The following is a 25,710-nucleotide window of genomic DNA, read 5'->3' as shown; positions in this document are numbered from 1 at the left end:
ATATATAAGTATCTGGTGTTAGCTTCAGATTGGTCCCCCAGCATTTAACCAGTGAGTGTTCATTTTCACTTTAATAAATATCACAATTTAAAGGAATAATTATAAGACTATACTAGCTACAGAAGGAGGTTATCCTTTGAGCTGCAGCATACATTTTGACAATTCACAGATATGGTATGAAATTTTAAAAGTTATGAAATAGTGATTTTTAAATAAAATAAAATTCACATAAAAATTAACCATTTAAAGTGTATAATTTAGTGAAATTTAGTACATTTACAATCTTGTACAACCATCACCTCTATCTAGTTTCAAAACATTTTCATCACCCCAAAAGGAAACTTCTAAGCAGTTCCCATTTATCACTCCCTCCAGCAAGTAGCAAGGGAAATAATGTTTTTGTTCTTTTTGTTAATCCTCACCCGAGGATATTTTTTCCATTAATTTTTAGAGAGAGAACAAGGGAGGGGGAGAGACAGAGAGAGAGAAACATCGATTGCTTGCCTTCTGCATGAATCCTGACTTGCACCGAGGATCGAGTCTGCAACCAAGGTACATGCCCTTGACTGGAATCAAACTCAAGACCCTTCAGTCTGAGGGCTGACACTCTAACCACTGAGCAAAATCGGCTAGGGCAGGAAATAATGTTTTAATTCAGTAGATTAAAAATATTTTCGGTACAAAGCCCCTGTTAATATTGACTTAATCAACTTGGTATCTAACTAACTAAATTTTGTACTAAATTAGATACTAAATGATACACGAGATTCAACAAGAAATAAGCTGATGCCAAGACTTATAAAAATAAGTGGGTGAAAAAGCTTACAACTGAGAAAGTGATTATTTTTTTCCCCTTTAAATGAGAAGACTTAGGTCAGCTCATCAAATAACTGTCTTTCTTCCCTCAGAAGACAGTTGAAAACCACTGCCCTAATGATCAGGTTCGAAGAGATGCTGTTTTCTCATAATCAGCTTTAATAGCTGTTTTGGTTCTTACTAAGGAACAGGAAAATCCTATGCTGTTTTGTTTCATGTCAGTTCAATTTTAACAGAAATCTTATACCTAGCAAAGCAAGAAAACCCTAGGTGCCACGGCTGGGATGAAAATGGAATAAAAGTGAATACAGGATGTGGTATTCTCAGTAACTGAAAAGAAAGTCAGATTTATCATCGCAATTAAGATAAAAATCTGCTAAAATAGAAAGGCTTCTTTAAAATCCATCTATCCATTGAACAATACTGAACATGAAACAGTGTGTTAGGTCCCAGGATACACATAGAGAGAAAACGTTAACTGTCTATGTCTGATCAACAGAAATAGAAAATGGAAAGACAACTAGACAAACAAGTTGGCAAGAAAGGCATTCAACCTATTCAGGATTCAGGCACTTTTAAAGGAAAAGATTTCTATGACCAAATGCCCAACATCTAAAAATAAGAACATATGACCAGGGATTTTAATATAAGATTTTGGACAAAGTTGCTTTTAAGATAATCTTTAAAATAAACTCATTATCAGGGTTTGTGGTCACTTTACTCATGGTCCATGCTGCCCATTTGCTCCCATTTGTTTACCCTCTTTTACTAGATCACCTATCTTTCTGTGTATCTGTATGCCTACTTGAGGGGCCACGGTGGTTTTATGTGTGATTTTGGGTAAGGGTGCACGCGCACGGGCGCACACACGCGCACACACACACATACAGAGAGAGAGAGAGAGAGAGAGGAGACGGGGGGGGGGGGGGGGGGACAGGGAGAGAGAGGGAGGGAGAGAGAGAGGGAGAGGGAGAAGATAGGTAGGTATGTGCGCAGGGCTTGAAAAAACAATCCTCCTTTTTCCCTAGGTAGTAGTCATTTGGTCTTTGGTAGGAAGAGTAGTAGCTAATGAAGGGAAAGGGGAAAAGTGAAGAAAATAGGAGGCAAAAAGGGAGAAGCTGCCCTGGTTAGTGTGGCTCAGTTGGTTGGAGTATCATCCCCACATAGCGAATGGTGGCGATTTAGATTCTGGTCTGGACACCTTCCCAGGTTGTAAATTCAATCCTGGTCTGGTTGGGTACAGGAGGCAACCGATCGATGTCTGTCTGTCTCTCCCTCCCTCCATCCCTTCCTCTAAAATAAATTTATTTTAAAAAAGGATTTTTTTTAAAAAAAGAAGAAGCTATGAAATCCTGGAGGGTTTGCCACATCCAAAAACACAGAGGAGAGTATAAGTAATGTCCACAAAATAATGAAAAAAGACTTAGTTTTTAATCTACAGTTGCCAGTAAATGCACTTTTTGGGTGGGTGGGATGGGGAACATTTCTGTAAACTTTTTTGAGTCAAACATTTTAAAAGTTAAGAATTCTAAACTGGACAATCACTTATAGTTCTATCTCCCTCCAAACTCTTATCTATTGTCCTCTTCCTTAAGTACAGGCATTCCTTAAGGCCCATCACTTTCCACCTATTAGCTCTTTCCTACTTCCGAGAGCTTGTTAACTGTCACAGCTTCTGTCTGTGCGAATGAAGAAGCCTCCTTGTACTCTTGTTATTGTCCTGCTTTCTACACTACAATTTTGTCCCTTTTGTGGGTGCTTCTATGGGGATTTCACAACTAGTCCAATATGCTTTTATTTGTTTTTTTGCTCGCAATTACTATCTATTCCCAATCTGTCTATCTATGGCCGTTAGTAAGGAAATTGAGACAATAAGTGTGGACTCAAACTGCAGTAAAAGAATGCAAAAAAGGATGACATTTTGGAGGACAGAAATAGCAGAGCAACTGAACTTTTCAAGATCAGGAGAGTGCATGTATTCTTAAATATAGAGAATAAAGAGTGTAGAAGAGACTGAAAATAAAAAAGTAAGCTAGTATTTATTTACTAAATATGTGTGCTAGGCTTGAGAGTAGGAAGATAATTAAGGGAATAAAGAGGTCCATAATATTGAAGTGGAACTAGCTTTGGACAAGAGGCAGAATTCTTGGAAAGAATAAGAGACTGTTACTTCAGAGACATGATTCAAAACAACATGTCAACAAGTTCCAGAAGTTTGTAGAAAAGTTAATTTATGATAAGGATTTCTTCAACCAATTGCACATGCCATGAAACTATTCATCAAAAAGCCACTTAGCCGAAACCAGTTTGGCTCAGTGGATAGAGCGTCGGCCTGCGGACTCAAAGGTCCCGGGTTCGATTCCGTTCAAGGGCATGTACCTTGGTTGCGGGCACATCCCCAGTAGGGGGTGTGCAAGAGGCAGCTGATCGATGTATCTCTCTCATCGATGTTTCTAACTCTCTATCCCTCTCTGTAAAAAATCAATAAAATAAAATAAAATAAAAAGCCACTTAGTTTATCAGGAAATATTAAGAATGTTTTGATGGTATATCAGTAATTATGTGCTCCATAACCAAACATTTAATGCATGCACAATTTAAAGAAAAGCAAAATGATTTTTAAGTAGATATCAATAAACCAACCAACATAGATATCAATCAACTAAAAGGTTAACCAAGTTTATTTAACTAAATTTTGCTGCACTGCTGTTTATATTGCAAACTACAGAATAAAAATTTCCATGAAAAGACAAACTGGATAAACTCAACCACACCTAATCATCTGACAAAACCTGAAGTTTCCCTTAATCTGAAATGTCTATTCTTCCAAATATAAGATTCCAAAAATTAATGATAAAAGAAGCAGGTAAGAAACTTTCTTATTTGTTGGGGGGAGGGGGCATATATGTTTGTTCAAACTGTGTAGTTTAAAAACTGAAGATAAATTTGAGAGCCACAATCAATGTGTTAACCAGAGGAAAGAGATAAAATAACTCCTTTGTTAACTAGACCTACTCTCACAGTGATGTAATAAAATACCAGTCATAAAGTAGAAGGGACTCTTCTTCCTTTGTTAGCTTTGAGGGAGCTCAACCCTGCAGATCCCCAGAAAGGAAACATTAAAAGAGTCAGACTTTCTTTGTGTGTATCAGTACTCTTATATACATGAAAACTGGCAATGATGGGCTACATAGTTAAGCTATTTTTTCTCTCCAGTCATACAGGTTTAAATGATTTTAACAATGGTGTGCTCATTTCATTTGCGTACTTTTTTGAGCAGTAATTCAAATGCTAGGATGATGCACCTTGATCTTACACATTACTGAACTTTTTTTTTTTTTAAACAAGAAACCTCCTCAAAACTGCTTTTCTCCTCCCCTAACAATTTCAAAGTGCCTAGGAAATCCCTGATCAACTTACAAATGCTGACTATATTCCATACTCATTCAGAAAAATAAATACTAATTAGAAGATCAGACAAATAGTTAACAAATATTACAAGGCTTACTCTTCTTTAAATTTAAATTCGTTATTGTTTAAAGTATTACATAAGTCTCTTTTCCCCCCAATTGATCTCTCCCCAGCCACCCCCACCCCCCAGCACATGCCCTCCCCCTTCCCCCCATCTGTGTCATTGGTTTTGCTCTTATGCAATGCATGCATAAAAGTCACAAGGCTTACTCTTACTCCTGCTGCTTGGTGATACTGGTGATGTTTCACGTGAGGACAAAATGATATCTGTAAAACCCATAACTACTTTGCCTCAGAACTGCCCAAGAGGGAGCATCACAACTTACACTAGTCACCCCAAAATGCATGAATGTGTTTAGTGCACTACATTTACAGTAGTAATATATTTTAGAAATTATATGTGGCAAATGTTAGTGATTAAAAATTCTGGTGATTACAAGGATAAGCTTTACAAACTAAAATTCTTATACTCAGAATTCCATTCTTGATGAAGTTGAATAAACGTAACATTACTATGAGATGAGTTCTTCTATCCAACTAATAATTTTTGAGCATTTAAAAATAAAACTGCTAGTATTTTGAATTTTGGGGAAATCAGTCTGTGTTTTTCTGTATCCATTTTTATACCATGACTTTACACATCTCACCCTGGCATGGCCTATGTTTTTAGCTTTATTTCTTATTTTCATTGTCTTTCTGTAGAGTCAATTCATTTTTATAATCAGAATTTTGGAGCTAGAAGTGTCCCTGAATATTCTTTACTCCTACTAATATATTTTTTTAAGTGAGGAAACTCCAAACTAATGCCTTGGCCAAGGTCTACAGCTAGTTAGAGACTAGAAACTAACGCTAGGTCTGACTTACTTCTTTTCATATGGAATACCTGTTGAGGAAGGTCATCAGGAAGATATGGCCACTTGTTGGACCTTCCAGCTGGACACAACTGGAGGCTCCTCCCCCGCCCTCCCCTTGTGCTTTGGAATGTGCACTGTTTGCTTTCCCTGCTCCCAGAAGCTGCTCCAAAGATACAGCCTGAAGGTAGAAATGTGGTGTTGAGATTATTGGGACTGAGCATGTGACTGACCCCGGTTATGGCCCCTAAGTATGTGACTAAACCTCGTTAGGGCCTCTATGAAACCTTTTCAGATTTGGCAGACGGTTGCTGAGATCTACTTGTCTTGTCACCCAATACAAGTTTGGTAAGTTGCCTTGCTTATTTAACCTGCCACCTACCAATCTGAAGGCCACCCATGAATTTTCTCAAGCTCTTCCTGTAGTGCATTTCCACCAATTTAGCATTTCAATACCTAGAAGAGTACAGCTTGCTTATCTAGAAAATATGCTCTTCTGGACTGCTTATAAACTATTAAAGAATAATTCTGACATCAATTTAAGTATGAACAGCTCTACCTCTCACTTACTTACAGAATAATCCATTTATTTATACCCAAAGTTTTCTCAAGTTCTTTGTCTTATAAAAAAACCTTTTTATAGCCATAGTCACTCAAAAGAACACAATAGATAACAGGGATAGCCACAGGAAAGGTTTACAGTTTAATTTTTTTTTTAAATGGAGGGGCACTGCAAATTAGAGCAGTTTATGAGTTTCACTTTATGATCTGATTCATATCCTACATAAAAGTCAAGTTCCTATCTTGCCTTGGCTGGTGTGGCTCAGTTGGTTGGAGCATCGTACCATGCACCGAAGGTTGCAGGCTTGATTACCAGTTGGGGGAACGTATGTTTCTCTCTTACATCGATATTTCTCTCTCTCCCTTCCTTACTCTAAAATAAATGAACGTGTCCTCATGTGAGGATTGAAAGAGTTCCTATTTTACATCAATTTATCCTTGCCATTGTAAATTGTAATAATAAGATATGCTAAAACCCGAAAAGTTCTAAATTAAGGCTTATAATAATTTAAGAATAATGTTGGAAGGTACTTCATCACTTCAGGTGGTTGAGATATTGTGCCTACTATGTGGCTCAGGATAAGCCAGGCTAGAAGAAGATGCCTAGGACATAGAAAGGCAGGTAAAGAGGTGGACTGATCATATTTATGTGAATCACTATTTTATAACAGGAAAATTGATTTAAAATTACTACTACAAAAATCACAGAACCTGCTAATTATCATAAATAATGAGTTGCGTAAGTTTTGTAAATAAGTAGTCTACTGATTTCAAATGAAAAAAGTATCACCTTTAGATGAGCTGGGCTTCCGCTTTAGTTGCCTATCCCCAACTTGTTCTCAATCCTGTTTGCATCACTTTCTATTCTGTGACACATTCCTACACTGTTAAAAATCCTTCTCTGATCCTTTCATGGTTCTTTCTCTTTTTTAGTGTCCTTTTTTTTACTTACTTTCTGGATGTCCCTTTCTATTTCACCATCTGCTTTCCTCACATCCAGATAAATAAATATGGGCTAAAAATTCACCTTAGAATAAAGGAGATGTATCTATTTCCTCATCTTAGAAAGCTCCCCATCTCTATTTTTAGCTTGACTAAGCAGCAGACTAATCAACCAATCAATCATTTATTTTTTGCTTATTTTATCTATGGGAAATTGTACTCTTTTAATGTTCAGTTCTGAAGAAAATCACATCATTAGAGGCAGTGTGGTTAATTAAATGAATCACTTACGGTCTTAATCAGAGAGAAAAGAAGAGAGAACATAGAAGTGATGAAGAAATAGTGTTTATTCCTGAATCTTTTAGAAACCAACAATGCAAAAACCAAAGTTTTCCTTTGAACATTTGTTTTCTCAGCAGCAGCAGTGGTGCCAAGCTATAGAGAGGATGGGAATTTCTCTGTATCACTTATATCAGTTTTAAGAAAGAGTTATAGCACTCTAGTTCTCCCCGTTAAGATATCTCAATTTAAAAAAATATAGCCACCAATTTGTTTCTAGGTTTATAAAACTTGATATAAAAACTCTTGGGAAGCAAGAAATGCTACATGTTCTAAGTTTCAGATACAAATCTGAAGATCACATTAGTGAAATCTCTATAACTTGTCATATGCCAAGATTTATTATAATCGGCTAAAAATTAGAGAAGGTAAGCCTATTTGAAAAATTTTATCTAACATACTAGTGGTCTAATAAGTGGTTAGAAAGGTTCTTTCCCACCTGCATAAGTACTTAGAATGTTCATTTTTGTCCTACAGATTTTAACCATGAGTGTCACTTCACAACCATGTATCCCTTTCTCAGAAATGGTGAAAGAGCTAAGTGTTTGAAATTACCTTGAGTGGTGAAGTTGAAGAGTGCAGGGGTGTCTCGCCCATTTGGTAGTTTGACATTTGGGTCCCGTAATTCATCAAAAAATGAATGTGCACAAGCTTCCAGTGGTGTCAGTCGGGCAGTTGGTGTGTACTCCAACAGACGGCTACACAGTGCAATTGCCTCTGGTGGAGTTCGGGGTCGGAAAACCTGCAGTAAACAAAGGGAAAAAACAATTAATGTTTTTTAAGATTCTTAGCAATTTATCCAGATTACTGAGAATTCTCACCACATACAAAAACATGGTTGCATTTGTGAAAGTAACCTTCTAGAATGAAAAGAGTTAACTTCATTAAAAACTATATGCTAATTAAAGACTATATGAGAAAAGCTCAGAGAAAAAACTAGAAATGGGAAAAAAATCTATATATGCTAGTCATAAAGCAGAACAATTTAACATGCACACCAAATATGACAGGCACAAGAGAAAGGGTCAATTCTGGAGGCAAAAACACAAAAGAATATAAAAAAAATTTTAAAGGAATATAATTTTTTTTTAAGTTTTGACTACAGTGACAGTAGATAAAAGTTTGCCTCTTTTGTGTGATTTGTAGTAGAACAACTATTGATAATGGAGAGAGCACATTTCAAATCTGGCGATCAATATCTTTTAAAAAAGAAAAGCTATTTACTCTAAGTCTATAAATGTCAATGATTTTATATAATCTTGTTAATAAATGGAACCTATCATTATTTGAAGAAATTCCTGAATATCTAGAATTTGACAAAATTTCCAAAAATTGTTTTCTCAAGTAGCTATTTCTTATGAACATGGCCAGATTACCCTCAATTGTATGAATACTCTAGGGTTTTTTTAATCATGAAGAGAGAAATGCAGTTTTCATTAAGAGCCATTAACTCACAGAAAAAGTCAATTGAAGCAAAATGCCAATAAATTAATTTGCTTAAAGGAATAGAAAGCTTTCTACTTACCTATGTCTTAAAATCCCTAATCAATACATAAAACTATGAAAATATACTTCATCTTAAATTATGGACAGAGAATACAAACGAAAGGGGAAAATAAAACTTAAAAAAAAAAAAAAAAAACATTGGCCCTGGCCGGGTAGCTCAGTTGGTGGTTAGAGCTTTGTCCTGAGCACCAAGGTTGGAGGTTCAATCCCCAGTCAGGGCACATACAACAAAGAACCAGTGAATTGCATCAATAAGTGGAACCGATTGTTTCTCTCTAAATCAATAAATTTTTTAAAAAGTGCGCTAAAAAAATGAAACATATATCTCTTGATAGGAAGAACATAGACTCAAACAGAAGCAGTGGTGGAATTAACAGACATAAAAAGAAGCAGAAGGGCCCTGGCCAATATTGCTCAGTGGTTGGAGCATCAGTCCTCGCACCAGCGGGTCATGGGTTTGATTCCTGGCCAAGGGCATTGTATCTGGGTTGCAGGCTCAATCCTCAGCCCCAGTCGGGTGTGTGCAGGAGGCAACCGATTGATGTGTTTCTGTCACATCAGTGTCTCTCTCTCTCTCCCCACTCTTTCCCTGTCTTCCACTCTCTCTAAAAAACAAAGGAAAAAAGTATCCTTAGGTGAAGATTAAAAAAAAAAAATGCAGAAATGTATAAATGGAGGGAAACAGACCCACAAGTGAGCAAAGGATATGTAGATTGTGACATGGCATGGAGGAGCCTGGGAGGCTAAGGTTTCCTAATGAGAATGGTTCATGTAAATCTGGGCATTCACTTAGACTAAAGGCAGGAGAACTAGTTACTATTACAGGGCTCATTAGATTTCAAGAGACCAGAAAAAAAAAAAAAAGTACTTTGTACAAAGAAAACCTTTTTTTCTTCTCGTTTTCACAAAAAGTTTATTATTAATAAATATATTTTCCATGGAAACTGAGAAACTGATTTAAGCAGGATCTCATGGATTTATTTTAGAATAGTGAAGGCCTTGGTAATTTATTTGGCTATGTTAGAAAACCCTCTGTAAGGTAAAAAACAACAACCTACTTTATCTTTTATTCTTTTGAGTGACCTGACTTGCCTCAATCAAGAAAACCCAACGTTACTGTATTATTTGAAACGTTTAGATTTTCTACTGTTCTTGGTCGTTTTTTCCTCACATGCTCCCAGCCAGGACCATAATCAAACTCACATGTAAAAGAAAACAGTCAGTAGGAAAATTCAAAAAATTTTTAATAATAATATTAAGCACTACTGACATATTTTATCCCTGAGTACAGTTTACACTTATTTGACAGCATATGGATTTATTTTGCTAGCTAGTATAATAAAAAATGCTTCTGCACCAATATGGGAGGCACATAAGTAGAATTAAAAGTAGAAATAAGTATCTCCTGCTAACATTCAAATGTCGGGTAGCTGGACAGTGAGTGTATTTTAAATTAAAAAACTTCCTGTTATATTAATGAAGATTTTGTAAAGCTATTAATAAATCACTATTGTAATCTTATCTCTGGTTATTAAAAAAGAGTCACCCACATCTTTCTGGTAACTTACAGGCTATACGGGACCATCATGTTAGCACTAAGACACATATTAGCCTATTTTGCCAGGGAATCCTAACTTATGGAATCAGATTAAAAAAAAAATAAAGGCATTCATTCCAAGAAACGACATTAAAATCAAGACTTAACCTGCCTTTTAAAAAACTATCCATTATTACTTACAGCCCTTTGAAAGATTCCTGATGAGAAAACCTTTGGTTCAATACTTTATAAAGGTTAAGTGGACATTTATGTGAGGGCAAAAACCAGTGTCTCCTAAAGTTCAGATTTTTAACCGTAATATAGGGTGTGGTAGCAAGCAACTTCCAAAAATTGCATTCCAAACTAGAAAACAACTCTTCTGAATTATCTTTGTGTCTAAAGGAAAGGACACCAGTAACTACTGAAATTTGACTTTTAATAAAGAAGTTTCTGCTTCATTCTTCACTTACTGCAATTGCTTAACATTCAGAACCTTTGGTTCCATGGACCTTCATCAATGTTTATTCTTGTAAAAACAATTTTCAAATCCCATAATTCCTAAACTTCAGTCTAGATGTCAATAAATCACTCAGAAGACTGACAATCTATAAGCAAAACCTGTATCATACAGTGAATGAAAACAGAAATCAGAGCTACCTACATTGTTTTTACTATTACATTCCAAGAATGAATAACTGTTTAGCCTTTCAAAAAGTTTTCCCCCTAGTTTCATAGACCTGCCCTGAAATTTTGGGAAAAAAAAATTAAGTACATACCCGCACTCCTGAGTTGAAATGTCCTGTTCCTGATGAATCCTAAAGATGATAATGCAGTGAAATAATCCAAACAGGGGAAGTCAATCCAAAAGAGAATAGTCCAGCAAGGAAAAATATATCCAATGTTATAAGAAATCCAAGGTGTGGGGGGGACATAGAAAATGTTTATACAGTTATAAACTTTAAACATCAGTCTCCACAGTAGCAAGTCCAAGTTTTAAAAATTATTTCACCACAGTGTATGCAAAAAAATTTTTTTGATTGCGCAATGGTGAGGCACAGTAAAGAAACATTTTAATTTTAATTTATATTATGTTCCAATGCCAGTGCATTTATTAAAAAAATACAAAACCAAAAAAAGTTAAAATCAAAATGAAATCCAGAAGTAAAGTTCCCAAAGTAAAGTGTTTGGTCTTCTATGACCTGGATTCATCATCCATTGACATGGCTGGGAGGGGGCATTTAAGATTGCTTTTAAAGATATGTTCCCAATATGCTAATTTTCCTCTATTAACATATTCCAGTTATACAGTATAAACATTTTTCTTGCTAAATTATTAGTGACGAGAAGAAAGTAATAAATATATTTAATTTGTATTACTATAGATTTCAAGCCAAATATTTCCAATTTGTGTGAGCTAAGAAGGATCAGGCCACCGCGGATTATTCTCCATTTTGGATTGACTTCCCTGCTAAAAGATATTTGCTGACATTCTCATTATCTTAGGACTCTTCAGGAATAGACATTATCACCTCAGGAGTGCGGGTATAAACTTACATTTTCTATTGTGGGCTTTGCCCCCTCATACCCTTGCACCCATTACTTAGGAAATATAAATATATAACATTCTTTCCTTTTTGGAAAAACTCACTGGAAAAAAAAAATCCTCTATCTTTGAGCACTACAAACTCAACACAGTTCCATCTGCAAATATGCCCAATTCACCCACCAAAAGCTAAACAAAAATATATACAATAAACAATACAACTAAGGGACAGTCACAGTTACAGGTGACATGCATAATAATGTACACCAACACCTAGGCACAAAGGAGCCAAATATGCAAGGGAGGTGGTAGGGTCTATTATGTCTAGGTATTGAGGACAAACAATGGCAGAACTCACCAGTAGCTGTGAATTCCCTTGGCTATTCTAAGAGAATTTAACATTCTTTTAGGATAGTTTCCAGTGGGCGAATTAAATATTTTGCAAAAATAAATAATCCGCGGATTACTTTTAGTCTGCAGACTAAAATTTAGTACACGGATTAAAATCCGGCCCATCAGAATAGAAATCTCTCATGAACTAAAACACAACCAGGTGGACAAAAGTAGAAAACCAGACTAAAAAAACTGAGAGCACAAAGTAAGACTCAACTGGGCCAACTAACAATTAGTACGCAGACTAAATATGGCCAGCCAAGTATGTTAGCAAGGCCACGAAGAGCCCAAAACACCCCTGTAGTAACTAAAAACAGAAGTAAATAAATAAAACAAAACAGAACAAAGCAAATAAATAAATAATTGAAAGAAAGAAAAGAAAAAGAAAAAATTGAAAGGAATCAAAACACTGACATGAACTTTCAAGTGATTCAAATACTACCTCACCTGTGCAGCAACGCATTTTCTTAAATTGAAACAAACTCTCATCACAAATACTAATCCATAGAAGAAACTAACAGAAAAAATTAAGTTTTTCAAAAAGGAAGTCTCAGAGATATTGAACAAATGCAAATGAGTCCTTAAATAAAGAATTATTCAAAATAAATTTGCATTTGGATAACTCAAAAATGATAGAGGCAATTTTCCTTTACATGTCCTAGAATAGACTTTTGTCATTAAATATCAAATTTCAACCTGGAGCTAAATGTTATGATTGAACCTTGAGCACTTCAAGATTACCATTTATAAACAGTCATATATACCATACCAAAGCCTACTGTTGATTCTCAGAGCATTAACTCTCAATAATTCTACTGCATTAAACAGCCAACCAGAGCAATGTAAAAATGCCTATGGGCAGTGATAATCTAAGTAGAACATAGGACTAGTGCCATGCCTATTCTGAACAGCTACTCCTCCCTAGTTTTGATTGTGATAAATGCACAACACAGACACTATTCTCTGGTTATACACAAAATACACAAGAACCTAATGTTAAAAATGGGTAAACTCTGAACATTCCTAAAGGGCAACCCAAGTATTGGCTCTCAAGTAATTTATTAATCAGTTAAAATTATTTGCAATTTATAAATGTAAATATAGGATTAAAACTGAGAGAATGCCATGGATTTTTCAACAGTTAATTATGATGATTAACCAAGCTAATTAACTAAGATAAAAACTTAAATCTACTTAAGTGCTCACATATAGTACATAATTCATAAGAAACACAAACATCCTTTCCTTAGCCATGATAGAGCTAGCATTAATAAATTTCATCTGTGCTAATTAAAAGGCTTATTGAGCTTTCTTGCATTCTATGTATGTTTTGATATCAGCATTTAACTATGCTATTTTCTCCCTCTAACATCATTCACTGATCAACAGTACTACAGGCTTATACAGAATTATCATTTACCAAAATGTCCACTTATTCAATTTAATCGCTCATTGTTCATGAAATTATTATTGTAGTCAGGCTGACCTTCCTCAGAATAGGGAACTATTTCTTTTTCATTCACACTTCCTCATCTTAAAGGAGAGTCCCCTAGGGTACAACAATTCTAACCTACGAACACTAAGGAAATCCAAATCCCCCTTCAACAGCCCACCTTCCTGGGTCCTTCCATCACCCTTTTCCCTCCACCACCCTCACGGGAGATCTGTCTTATAAAGCCTGCAACATGTGAAACACCTCTGAACATCTAGAACATACAATCAAGTATATGGTTATATATTAGTGTATATTTATTTGATTCTCGCTTCAACTGAGTCAGTTGTGTCAACTGTAACCTTTTCAAGGACAAGGACTATATATTTTACATCTTTTGCATTCTTTATGGCATCCAGCACAGCACTGGGTTACACAGGATATATGGGTTTTAAAAAACAAATGATAAATTAAAAAATATTCTTCTTTTTAATATTATTCCTCTCCCGTATTGACTGACTACCCTAGGAAGCCTACTAGTTACCAGCAAAGAAATGGGAGCATAGCCAGTGTAAATGGAAAAATGAAGACGTATACTCATATAGGAAACAATGTTAAAAAAGAAAAGTGATTATCCTAGCACTAATAAAAGATATACGTAGCAAATGCAATAGAAAACATAGTGTATTAATGAGAAAAGTGATAATGGATAGTAGAATGTTCAGGGCAGATGGGGTTAAGTAATAATATAGAGTAAAACAGACAAGTGGCAATCATAGAAATCAACAGAAATCCCCAACATAGTTTTATGCTTTCTGTAATACATGTGAGCAAAATGATTAGGGTAAAGAGACTAGAAGAGCTAGATGAAGTAGACCTGCAAAAAAGTTTCTGAAGGCAATTTTTGTTTTGTGCTCTCCATGCCCTGCCTGGAAGTATTTTTGGTAACGTGTTAAACTATAGTTGGAACAGGTAAGCTTACTAAGTGAAAAATACTGCACTGAAAGGCTCAAAAAAAAATTGTAAGATTATGAAGTCTTTAAAAAATAAGTATAGCTTTAAGCATAAAGAGTAATTAAATATAATTGTTTAGTCCAGTCTGATTCCTTGATAGCTGAAATGACCTCAGAACCCAATTTTCTGCTTACTCTGTTAGCTAGTTGGAAATGTCAGTATTCATTCATTTTAAAACATATGAACAATATTCTAAGAAATCAAGTATGCAAGGATTAATTTTTGTGGATAATATATTCTGGGATACTTAATAAAAATTATCTATGGTCCCACATATCCTACAGACACTTAACTATTAAGTAAGCTACCATGTATGCCAAAAACAGCAACAAACATTTTTAGGTAATTGGACTCATTTTGTCATTACCATTTTGAAAGAAAAATTTGTAAATGCTATAATACATATCATATGACTTGGTACATATAATCATGGAGAGCTTGAGTAATCAGAAAATATTTCACAGGAGAAGTGAAATTTCAGGTCTTGAGAAAAGATTAAAACTTATAAGCAGAGAAAAACATTCTAAATGTGAAAAAAAAAAAAAAAAAAAAGACAATAGCAGGAGGCAGAAATGACTGTGGCTTCTCCGGGATCCAATTAGGAGACCAGTTTGATTAGACCCAAAAATTCAGCATGATTGCATGCTCCCTTCAAAATGTAGCTAACATATTAAAAAGCCCTAATCCAATTGAAAGAGATCAGGGCCCTTGGGATTCTAATTTACTTCCTTTCACTAAACAGTTATATCACTTATGAATTTCATTAATCTGAAAGAATATACAGATATCTGTGTTACCTAACTGATTTCATAGGTTTATTTACTACTGGGATAAAGAGGGAATACTTTTCTTAAATAACTTAGACAAAAGTTAACTGAATTGGACACTCAAAATGGGGGAGGGGGAGGACTCACATCAATCCTATATAATAGAAGGGTAATATACAAATTGACACTAACGGTGGAATGTCCGGTCACTATAATGCGCACTGACCACCAGGGGGCAGATGCGCAATGCAGGAGCTGCCCCTTGGTAGTCAGTGCGCTTCCACAGGGGGAGCTCTGCTCAGCCACAAGCCGGGCGATCAGCAGTGGTGGCGGGAGCCTCTCCCGCCTCCTCGGCAGCGCTAAGGATGTCCGACTGCCACAGTCGAACATCACCGGAGGGATCGGGGGCTGCCAGAGTGATGTCTGACTGCCACCTTAGGCCCGATCCCCGGGGAGCGGGCCTAGGCCAGAAGGTGGACATCACCTGAGGGGTCCTGGACTGCAAGAGGACACAGACCAGGATGAGGGACCAGCCCAGGCCTCTAGTTATACTATAACCTTATTAGAAATCCCTAACCTACCCTAACTAAATATTAACTTTTAAATTTATTACCTAACTATATGCATTTAAGGGTGAAGGAGCTAGAAAGCTTGAGAAAAAGCCTGGGTTCTATCAAGTTGATGCTTCAGGGAAAGTTAAGAGCAGGACAAGAATTAAATATCTTATTATTTTGGACAGGAAAGGTAGAAATGATTAGGAGCAGAGTAAATGTATACTTGTCATCCAAACTGGGGCACTTGAGAGTAAAGGGCCATGCACTTAATAATTACATTGACAAGCATAAATTGGGTATTATGATCACTTATCATTATATCTATATTATGTCAAATTTTCCTAAAGGCAATGAGGAGTCAGACAAGAATTTTAAACAGGAGTGGCAGTATCATGTGCTTTTAAGAAAGCTAACTTTGACAGAGAGGAAAATGTGACGTATGTGAAACTGAAGGAGGGAAATTGGTTAGGAGGTAGGAGGTTGTTTTAACAATTCTGTGAAGGCCTAAGTTAAAGTCAGGGCAGTGGAGATAGATAAGACAAATCACAGAACTATAACAGAAGTAGAATCTTTACATTTATTCAGAACTAAAATGAAATAATCCTTTATATGCATACTTTCACAACATTTTCAAAAGAATCCAGAGAAAAAATACAACAGCTAATTGTTATCTTAACAAAAGAAAAAACTTGAGGAACAAAGAAGCAGTGCTTAAACTAGATCCCCACTTCATACCTAAAAGACTATTATATTTGCCCTGGTTGGTATTGCTCCATTGGTTGGGCATAGTGCCATGCACCGAAAGATTGCCAGTTTGATTCTCAGTCAGGGCATGTGCCTGAGTTTCGGGCTCCATCCCTGGTAGGAGGATTGCAGGAGGCAGCAGATCGATGTGCTGCTCTGCTCTTCTCTCTCTCTCTCTCTCTCTCACTCTCTCTCTCTCTCCCCCCTCCCCATAAAAATGAGTAGAATTTTTTAAAAAGAATATAATTTGACCAGACCTCCATTTTCTAAATGCAGAATCTAAGCTTATTCTCTTCTTCCAACCAATTTCCATTTCTACTTAATTCTCAATCTACTTTTGCATCACTTCCTTTTGCTTCCCATCTGGCTTTTATTGTTTGATGTGTACAGCATACACCAATGCAGAGGTCTTTATCTTTCTCACCCCTACTCCCAAGAATATTCCTATTTCAAAACATTAGCACCTATTTCCTTTCCTATTTCCTACTTAAACCACAAATGCTTTCTCAATGAATTAGGTTGCTCTGGCTATAAAGTAATAGGCAAGGGCAACTTACTGGATTTCTAAATTCTCAAGATTCCTGCCATATAACACACCGTGATCATCTCGTGGTCTTGTTCTTCTGTTTGTTATCTTTCCTACATATCTGAATCTCTCACCTCAGTGTTCCCATGGAAGATATTTTCTCTCTTGATTTTTATATCTACCTACTTTTTTGAGAACACTGGCTCCGAATCCTGGTGAGACAGCTGTACTATACTGCAGCACAAGAAATCAGGATATCCACAAGCTTCAGGAAATGGGGCTAAAGTGCATTCTAATAAAGCAGCTTTTGTTTCCAGACTATTTACCTGACCTCTAAGGACAAGAAGCTCTTCTCTTTAGAAAACTGTATGCTTTTTTAATACATTAATACACATTAATGTATTAAAAAAGAATAATAATAACTCAATTGGCTGCATAGTGGGAGAGCACTTCTCAAGTTGGTGTCTACTATCATAATGGAGAGTAGAAGGGACAGATTTCCTCTACAAACTTAAAATTTTGTGCTTTAATATTGATAATAATCTATTTTTAAAAATCAATATAAGAATATCCTGGATCATCTAGATTCATCTAGATGACAGAGCAGTGTCATAAAATTTCTGTGTCAGAATTTGTTTTTTTATTTACAACCAAGGTAACACCAACCTAGTTATGTGCACTAATGAGAAATTAACATAAGTATCCTTATTACATAATAAATGCATTTGTACCAAATGAAACCAAATTATGTCAAGGCACACTATATGAGTGAAGAGTTCACAGTAGTTTGAACAGACAAAATGGGGAAAATTGAGTCATTATTCTACACACAGTATAGAATGGAAACCTAAATAAAACAAATAAAAGGATGGGCTTTATATAGATTATTAAAGTTTGAAAAACATTAATGTAAAATATAGAAACATCCGGAACCCACAAGGGCAAAGGAAGGGATAAAGCAAATAAATTCATGACAAATCTTCTGTTGGCTGCATTTTAATTATAATCAATCATTCTTCACATTCCGTCCTGGCTAATATTTGAATTAAGAAGCTATAATACAGGGGAAAAAGTGCAGAATGTGACACATACTAATATTGGTGGCAGTCTCGATTTAAAAAAAAAATGAGGACGGGACTGTTAAGATTTCATAACCTCAATTTCAGCATTATATTGCTTAGAAGCCCTATATTAAGATTAATTTTCTTTCTTCATAAAAAATCTTGCTTATTAAAGAAAATATGGAAATGCAGAAAAAGAAGAAAATCACCCACACTCTTCTCACCTAAACTATTATTAGCATTTTGGAATATGCACCTGCACTCAATAGACAGAATTCTTGTTTTGTTTTTTTGTTTGTTTGTTTGTTTTTCTTTAATATGGTTGAAATCTGAGTACACTACAAACCACTTTATAAGCATTTTAACTTGGAATAATTTTCCTGGATTCAACTCAGCCTCTAAACCCAAAGAGACCACCTGGGATTCTCTGAATTTAGAGTCAGGTGAGAGACCCTAGATATCTTCTGACCCAGATTCAAAATAAACTTTAAATACAAAGACAAAAGAACATTTTATCTCAGAATATTTAGTGTTTGTTATAAATTAATAAGGGGGGGGGCAACATCTTGGTCAGTGAAAGCTATAGCCTATAATTTTGGCACTAAAATACTACTGAGGTCTTTGATTCTAAATAACATATAATCAGTAACAAGAGGATTTTTTGAAGTGAAGAGAGGTATTGTGATTATGAGAACTTGAAGGAAAGCAACTGGAATTATAATACAGTTTAGTGAGAGAAAGACACATACTTTGAATCTGGGAAGGTAAGTTATTTCAACTTCAGCCCTAAATTACTTCATCTCATTATAAAAGATCTAAAACCAATTAAGTGAACTCACCAACATTCAAAACAAATTGTTATATATACAGTTTTAAATACAGAACATCTCTGCTTTAAATACAGATTAAAAAGTTGAACATTTTTAACCCACAAAAATATATAATGAAATATAAGTAAATGGGAAGGGGGAGTGCATAGCACATAACTAGAAGTTTTAAGATCTGGCATTAAACACACATGTGTACACACGAATAAGTTTATTGGCTTTATAACAGCCACCCATTTAAATCTTGGATAAGTGACTTAGTATGTTTGGCCAGAGTTTCTGAATCTGTAAAATGAGGAAGCTAGAGATTCACTCTAGCTATAAATCCTATGGAGACATGTTTTTTCTTGTACACTTAATCTCATAAATTAAACTGAGGTTAAAAAAACACAACACTTTTAATAAAAAATTCTCTCTTAAAAATAATTTATAATAAGTGTCAAAGCAAAAAATAACATTTTCCAGTAAGTTAGTACTTAAGCTCTTAGACTTGGTTCCATCTAATATTGAGGTTGGATTTTTCCAATAGCCAGTGACATCCTGTTATAACATCTATTGCTTTCAATGTATACTCCTAGCAAGATCAAACCTGCTTTTTATCCTTGCTCCCAAAACACCAATAGGAAAGTAAATAAGAGAAGAAAAATATACCATTACCATCTCTAATAATGTCTCTATATTAATAGTTTATAAAAGGAACATGTGAAATATATTTTCAATAGTGTATGATACTAAACTAATAAGCAACTCTAACTATGTAAAGAAATTAACTTCAGAATTTTAAGTAGTCAAAATTTATACATGAATTTTGCTCCTATAAAATTATATATCTTAATGATATAGCTACACTGTCCTCACCCTACAAATAAAAACCCAGGATGGAAACAATTTACTGGAAATCAATGGAGACAAAACTATATGCAGTCAATGAAACAATGAAGTACAACTACCCAACTATCTTTACATGCAGAACTGCTGTGTACTTTGTACTCAGGCAGCTATTTAGTCTCAAAATGGTTTAGTTAAAGAACAATAAAAAACCCAAGTTTTAGTTAACTTGTTAATGTGCTTTTATAAAAACTCTACTTGACTCACCTTAGTCCAAGGATGTGCCTTAATTTGAGGAAATTTGAATTCTGTGTAGTTTGGGTTCATTTCTCTAATTTGCTCCCTTGTTGGTGTCCCCAGAACCTAGACAGAGAAAGCAAGTTATTACCATAACTTTCTATATACTTACAAATAGAACATTTATGTTTCAATGTATTGGTTTCATTGGAAAAGGAATTCCAAAGTTATAAAATACAAAACTCATTAAATAGAGCAAACTTTGTGAAAAATGTTTCATTTATTGACTCATGCTATTCTACCCTACACAGGCTTTTAAAATAATAATAATAATAACAACAGGCTTTTACAATAATAATAATGATGATGATGATGATGTTATATCAGGGTTGTAAAAAAAGATCACTCAAAAATACTCAAGTAATAACCAGGCATCTTTATTCTATCTAGAAAACAAGCTATTGCAATGATGGCATCTGAAATGAGAATAGCTCTTATTCATTTAGTCAAGTATAGTTCAAAGTTTTATTATCAACTAGAGGCCCGTGCACTAGAGGTGGGGGGCGCCCCTCAGCCCAGCCTACACTCTCTCGGAAGACCTCAGTGGTGTCCGACTGCAGGTAGTGGGCCTAAGCTGTCAGTTGGACATCCTTAGCGCTGCAGCAGAGGCGGGAGAGGCTCCTGCCATCACCGCTGCACTCGCCAGCCGTGAGCCCAGCTCAGGGCTTCTGGCTGAGCGGTGCTCCCCCTGTGGGAGCACACTGACCATCAGGGGGCAGCTCCTCTGTTGAGCGTCTGTCCCCTGGTGGTCAGTGCACGTCATAGCGACCGGTTGTTATGTTCAGTCGATTTGCGTATTAGCATTTTATTTTATAGGATAATTGGAAGAGCCATACTTAACCATGGTCATCAATAATTCTACTTAATCATTGAATATTTAGTGATTGTCCCCTGTGTATAAGAAACTATGCTATGATATATGGAAGATAATAAAAAAAAAAACAATAAATTTCTTGCATGATGAAATTACATATTTGTGTGTGGAAAAAGTGTAAGTACAATACAAGATAAAAATTTACTGAGTACTTCATTGTCTCTAGAGCTGCATTCGGGACTGAACAAAGGAAAATATGTTGTCCTGGCTCCACAAACAGATGATGGGAAGAAACACTAAATACTAAAAATGAGCACTCTGAAGAAAAATGACATCTATAACTCATCTTTATAAACTCTAGGGCCTAGTACAAAACAAGTTCGTTGAAATATTAAGCCATTTACAATTCAGGAAAACTGCACAAAAAAAGTGGAATGTACAATACATACTTGATTTCTGGTGGCAACCAGTGAATAATCAGAGCAAAGTAAGAAATAAAGTTTTGTTTTATTTTTTGTTGCTTCCAATACTCTAGACTTCTTTAAAACTTTCAGGCCTTAATCAAAATCTTAAAAGTGTTATTCTTCAAAAGACACTCTTAAGAAGCCAAAAGCCAAGCTACAGACTAAAACATATATTCTGCAAAGGACTTAAATCTAGAATACACAAAAGACTCTAATCATTAAAAAACAAGATGATGATCCAAGATGGTGGTAGAATAGGACCAAACTGGAATTACAACTAAATTATCTCACACACACACACACACACACACACACACACACACACACACACACACACAAATTATGGAACAATCATCCGAATAACCAACTGGAGACGAGATGAAGAGAAGTCTTATAACCAAAGATTTATAGAAGAAGCTACACTGAGACTGGCAAGAAGGGCGGAGATGAGAAAAGGGTTGGCCCTGCCTCCTGGGTGGCAGCTGAAATTCTGGAGGGGTATCTCAACTGTGGGGGAACCCCCGATAAATGTGGGGTCAAAACCCCAAGTTGGGCTCCCCAGCTCCGAGCACCAGGGCCAGGAAGAGGCACCCACATAACATTTAAGTCTTTACTTTGAGTTTATTCTTGTGTATGATGTAAGGTGGTCTAGTTTCATTTTTTGCACTTATCTGTCCAATTTTTCCAACACCATTTATTGACTAGACCAGTGGTCGGCAAACTGAGGCTCATGAGCCACATGCGGCTCGCGAGCTGCAATTTGCCGCTCTGTTGACTAATGAGTTTGCCGACCACTGGACTAGACTATTGAAGATGGTCTTCAATAGTATGTTCTTGTCTACTTTGCCAAATATTAATCGACCATAAAGGCATTGGTTTATTTCTGGGCTCTCCATTCTGTTCCATTAATCTATATGTCTGTTTTTATGCCAGCACCATACTGTTTTGATTACTACGGCCTTGTAGTATAGTTTGACATCAGATACTCTGTTGTTCTTTCTCAAGATTGCTGTGGCTATTCTGGGTCTCTTGTTTATTTTTTATTTTATTATTATTATTTGTTAAATATATTTTTATTGATTTCAGAGAGGAAAAAGTAGAGAGAGGTAAAAACATCAATGATGAGAATCATTGATTGGCTGCCTCCTGTACACCCCCTACTGGGGATCAAGCCCACAGTCAGGGCATGTGCCTTTGACTGTAATTGAACCTGGAACCCTTCAATCCACAGGCTGGCGCTCTATCCACTAAGCCAAACCAGTTAGGGCTATTCTGGGGCTTTTGTAGTTCCATACAGTTCTAAAATATTTATTCTAGTTCATTGGTATCTTTTTTTTTTTTCCAAATTTTTTTATTAAGGTATTATATGTGTACATATCTTAACATTGCCACCCCCCACCCCACTCCCATATATGCCCTCACCCCCCAGAGTTTTGCATCCATTGGTTATGCTTATATGCATGCATACAAGTCCTTTGATTGATCTCTTATCTCCCCCACCTCTCCCTAACTTTCCCCCTGTAATTTGACAGACTGTTTGATGCTTTACTGTCTCTGTATCTGTCTTTTTGTTCAAGTTTATAATGTTCTTTATTATCCATAAATGAGTGAGATCATGTGGTATTTTTCTTTCATTGACTGGCTTATTTCACTTAACATAATGTTCTCCAATTCCATCCAGGTTGCTGCAAATGATGTGAATTCCTTCTTTTTTATGGCAGCATAGTATTCCATAGTTCATTGGTATCTTGATAGGAATTGCACTGAACCTAAGGTTCATTTTAATGATGTTAATTCCTATCTATGGACATGGATATTTGTATCTTCTTTTCTTTCTTCAGTGTCTTATAACTTTCTGAGTACAGGTCTTTTACATCCTGGGTTAAATATATTCCTAGGTATTTCATTTTATTTTTGATGCAATTGGAAATGGGAGTGTTTTCTTAGTTTCCCTGATAGTTCAATATTGGTGTATAAAAATGCAACTGATTTCTGGATATTTATTTTGTATCCTGCTACTTTACTGAATTAATTTGTCAATTAAGGTAGTACTTTGGTGGAATTTTTAGGGTTCTCTCTATATAACATCATGTCACCTGCAAATAATGACAGTTTTACTTCTTCCTTTCTAATTTGGATGCCTTTTATTTCTTCTTGCCTAATTGCTGTGGCTAGGACTTTCAGTATTATGTTGAATAAGAGTGGTGAAAATGGATATCCCTGTCTTGTTCCCAATCTTAAGGGAAATACTTGCAGTTTTTGCCTATTGAGTATGCTATTGGATGGCCCTACATATATGGTCTTCATTATGTACCTAATATTCACCACTTGGTGGAGAACTCCCCTGGGTTCTTCTTCAGTGTCTTAAATATTATTTTATCTTCCAACACTATTCCTTCATGTTTAATATCATCAACATTTTTTTACAACTACAAAAATTAGAAACTGAAATGGGTGCTAGATTTATATTTTTATCTAAGCATTTTTACATACTTATAATGCCCCTTCAATATACACTAGTGCATTCATATGAAAAATCTTTTATCAGAATGGAAATAATCTGCTTTGATGAATAGTGATGACATAAAAAAGACTCTTAATTACACTTCTAATTTATGATCAGAGTTTAACTAACTGTATTATCTACTTTCAAAATCGGTTTTGTGACTTAAGATGCTAATTACAAGTTAATAAGTGAAATCATTGATTTATTCACTATCATTTAAAAGTAATTTAACCAAATAAATTATCCTGTCACCATAAAGTGGCAACGGAGATTTTTATTTCTGTTCTTGAATTACTAAGGCTATTAGATCAGGAAATATAGGTTCTAACATTATAATTTGTTCTGTTTAATTTGCCAAATATTAAACTACTGTAATCAGTTTTTCTAATCTTTTTCTTCTTATTTTTTATAATCTTAAAGCCAGGTTCTCACCAGGCTGGCTCTTAGAAATGGAAACTACAGGCGAGAGTCTCTGGTCTCTAGAGGTCAGCAAACTTTTAATATAAAGAGCCTTAAAGTATTATTTTAGGCTTTGTGGGCCATATAGCCTCTGCCACTACTCTGTCACTGTAGCACAAAGCAGCCATCAACATAAATTTATTACAAAAATGGGAAGAAGACTGTATTTGAACCCTAGGCCCTAGTTGCTGACCTCTGACCTACACCAAACATTTTCAGAGATCAGATAAACTGAGGCCCAGAAGGAGCAATTTTTCAGAGGTCAGAACTAATCAGAGGCAGAGCTAGGACATAATTTAAATCTCATTGTGACAAATTGATTTAGGAGATAATATCAAGTAATCTGTTTACTAGACTTTGTTGGAGGACAAATAATTTCAGTTTCTAATTTTGGTAGTTGTAAAAAAATGCTGATGATATTAAACATGAAGGAATAGTGTTGGAAGAGAAAATAATATTTAAGACACTTAAGAAGAACCCAGGGGAGTTCTCCACCAAGTGGTGAATATTAGGTACATCATCTAGAAGAGAGCTTGAGGCTAGAAAAAACATCTTGGGTAGTTCCTGATGCACAGGTGCTAGGTGGCTTTAAGTGTATAATAGGCAAGGCATGTTGAAGGAGAAGAATGCTACATACGGAGACCCATGTGACACAAATATATGAAAAAAAGAAAATTTAAAAAGAAGGCTGAGACGGATGTCCAAGAAATCTAAAGGGGCCCCACAGACAAAGATACTACAGAGGACAAGGAAAGAGAACACTTAAAGGACAGAGAGATGGGTATCTTATGACACAGTGAGCCCATTAAAATGAAGCCCAAAAGGTGTTCACTGCAGCTGGCCATGGAGACTTTCTTTCTGACCTTGGTGAGGTCAGTAATAAGAACATGCAGACCATAATCAGCTGGAATGAGTAAGTGGAAACAGCGTACATAAGTACTTTCAAAAGGTACATCAGTGAGGGAAAGGAGAGGACAATGAGAAGAAATACTTATTGAGCATCTAGTATGTAAAAGCTCTGTGCTATGTATGTCAATTTTCTTTTCTCATTTAAACTTTATAGACACTTCACTACCCCATTTCACATCGAAAAGAAGTTAACTGAGGAAAACCAAATTCTCAAAGTTATAATTTGTCAGTGATAAATATAGGATTCAAATACATGTGCAGCGGACTCCCTAAAATGGTCTACCCAATATTAGTACAGAAACAAAAATGATTATAGTTTTTAAAATATCATTTTGAAAAATCTTTACTGTTTAAAAAACTAAAAATAGCCGAAACCGGTTTGGCTCGGTGGATAGAGCGTCGGTCTGCGGACTGGAAGGTCCCAGGTTCGATTCTGGTCAAGGGCATGTACATTGGTTGCGGGCACATCTCCTGGTGGGGGATGTGCAGGAGGCAGCTGGTCGATGTCTCTCTCTCATCGATGTTTCTGGCTCTCTATCCCTCTCCCCT

General features: G+C 35.7%; 1 protein-coding gene across 6 annotated transcripts in view; it reads right to left on the bottom strand.

The window, feature by feature from the left end:
* The window catches only part of GSK3B (glycogen synthase kinase 3 beta), a 181,349-nt gene that overhangs the window by 14,427 nt on the left and 141,212 nt on the right, over positions 1 to 25,710 (bottom strand). For 4 of the 6 annotated variants that reach the window (XR_008555580.1, XM_028153352.2, XM_028153347.2 and 1 more), the window contains 3 exons: positions 19,980 to 20,075; positions 10,800 to 10,838; positions 7,536 to 7,722 (listed from right to left, as the gene is read on the bottom strand). Coding sequence is in view for 5 of the 6 variants with exons in the window: in XM_028153352.2 (XP_028009153.1) it covers positions 7,536 to 7,722; positions 10,800 to 10,838; positions 19,980 to 20,075 (322 nt within the window). In the remaining variant the exon portion in view is untranslated. The remainder of the gene's footprint in view (positions 1 to 7,535; positions 7,723 to 10,799; positions 10,839 to 19,979; positions 20,076 to 25,710) is intronic. The other 2 variants (XM_028153351.2, XM_008146642.3) reach the window with 1 other exon arrangement.

This window comes from Eptesicus fuscus, chromosome 3 (genome assembly GCF_027574615.1).
Source record: "Eptesicus fuscus isolate TK198812 chromosome 3, DD_ASM_mEF_20220401, whole genome shotgun sequence".
NCBI lineage: Eukaryota > Metazoa > Chordata > Mammalia > Chiroptera > Vespertilionidae > Eptesicus > Eptesicus fuscus.
Note: the sequence above shows the minus strand (reverse complement) of the source record. Positions and strands in the feature narration are given on the sequence as shown.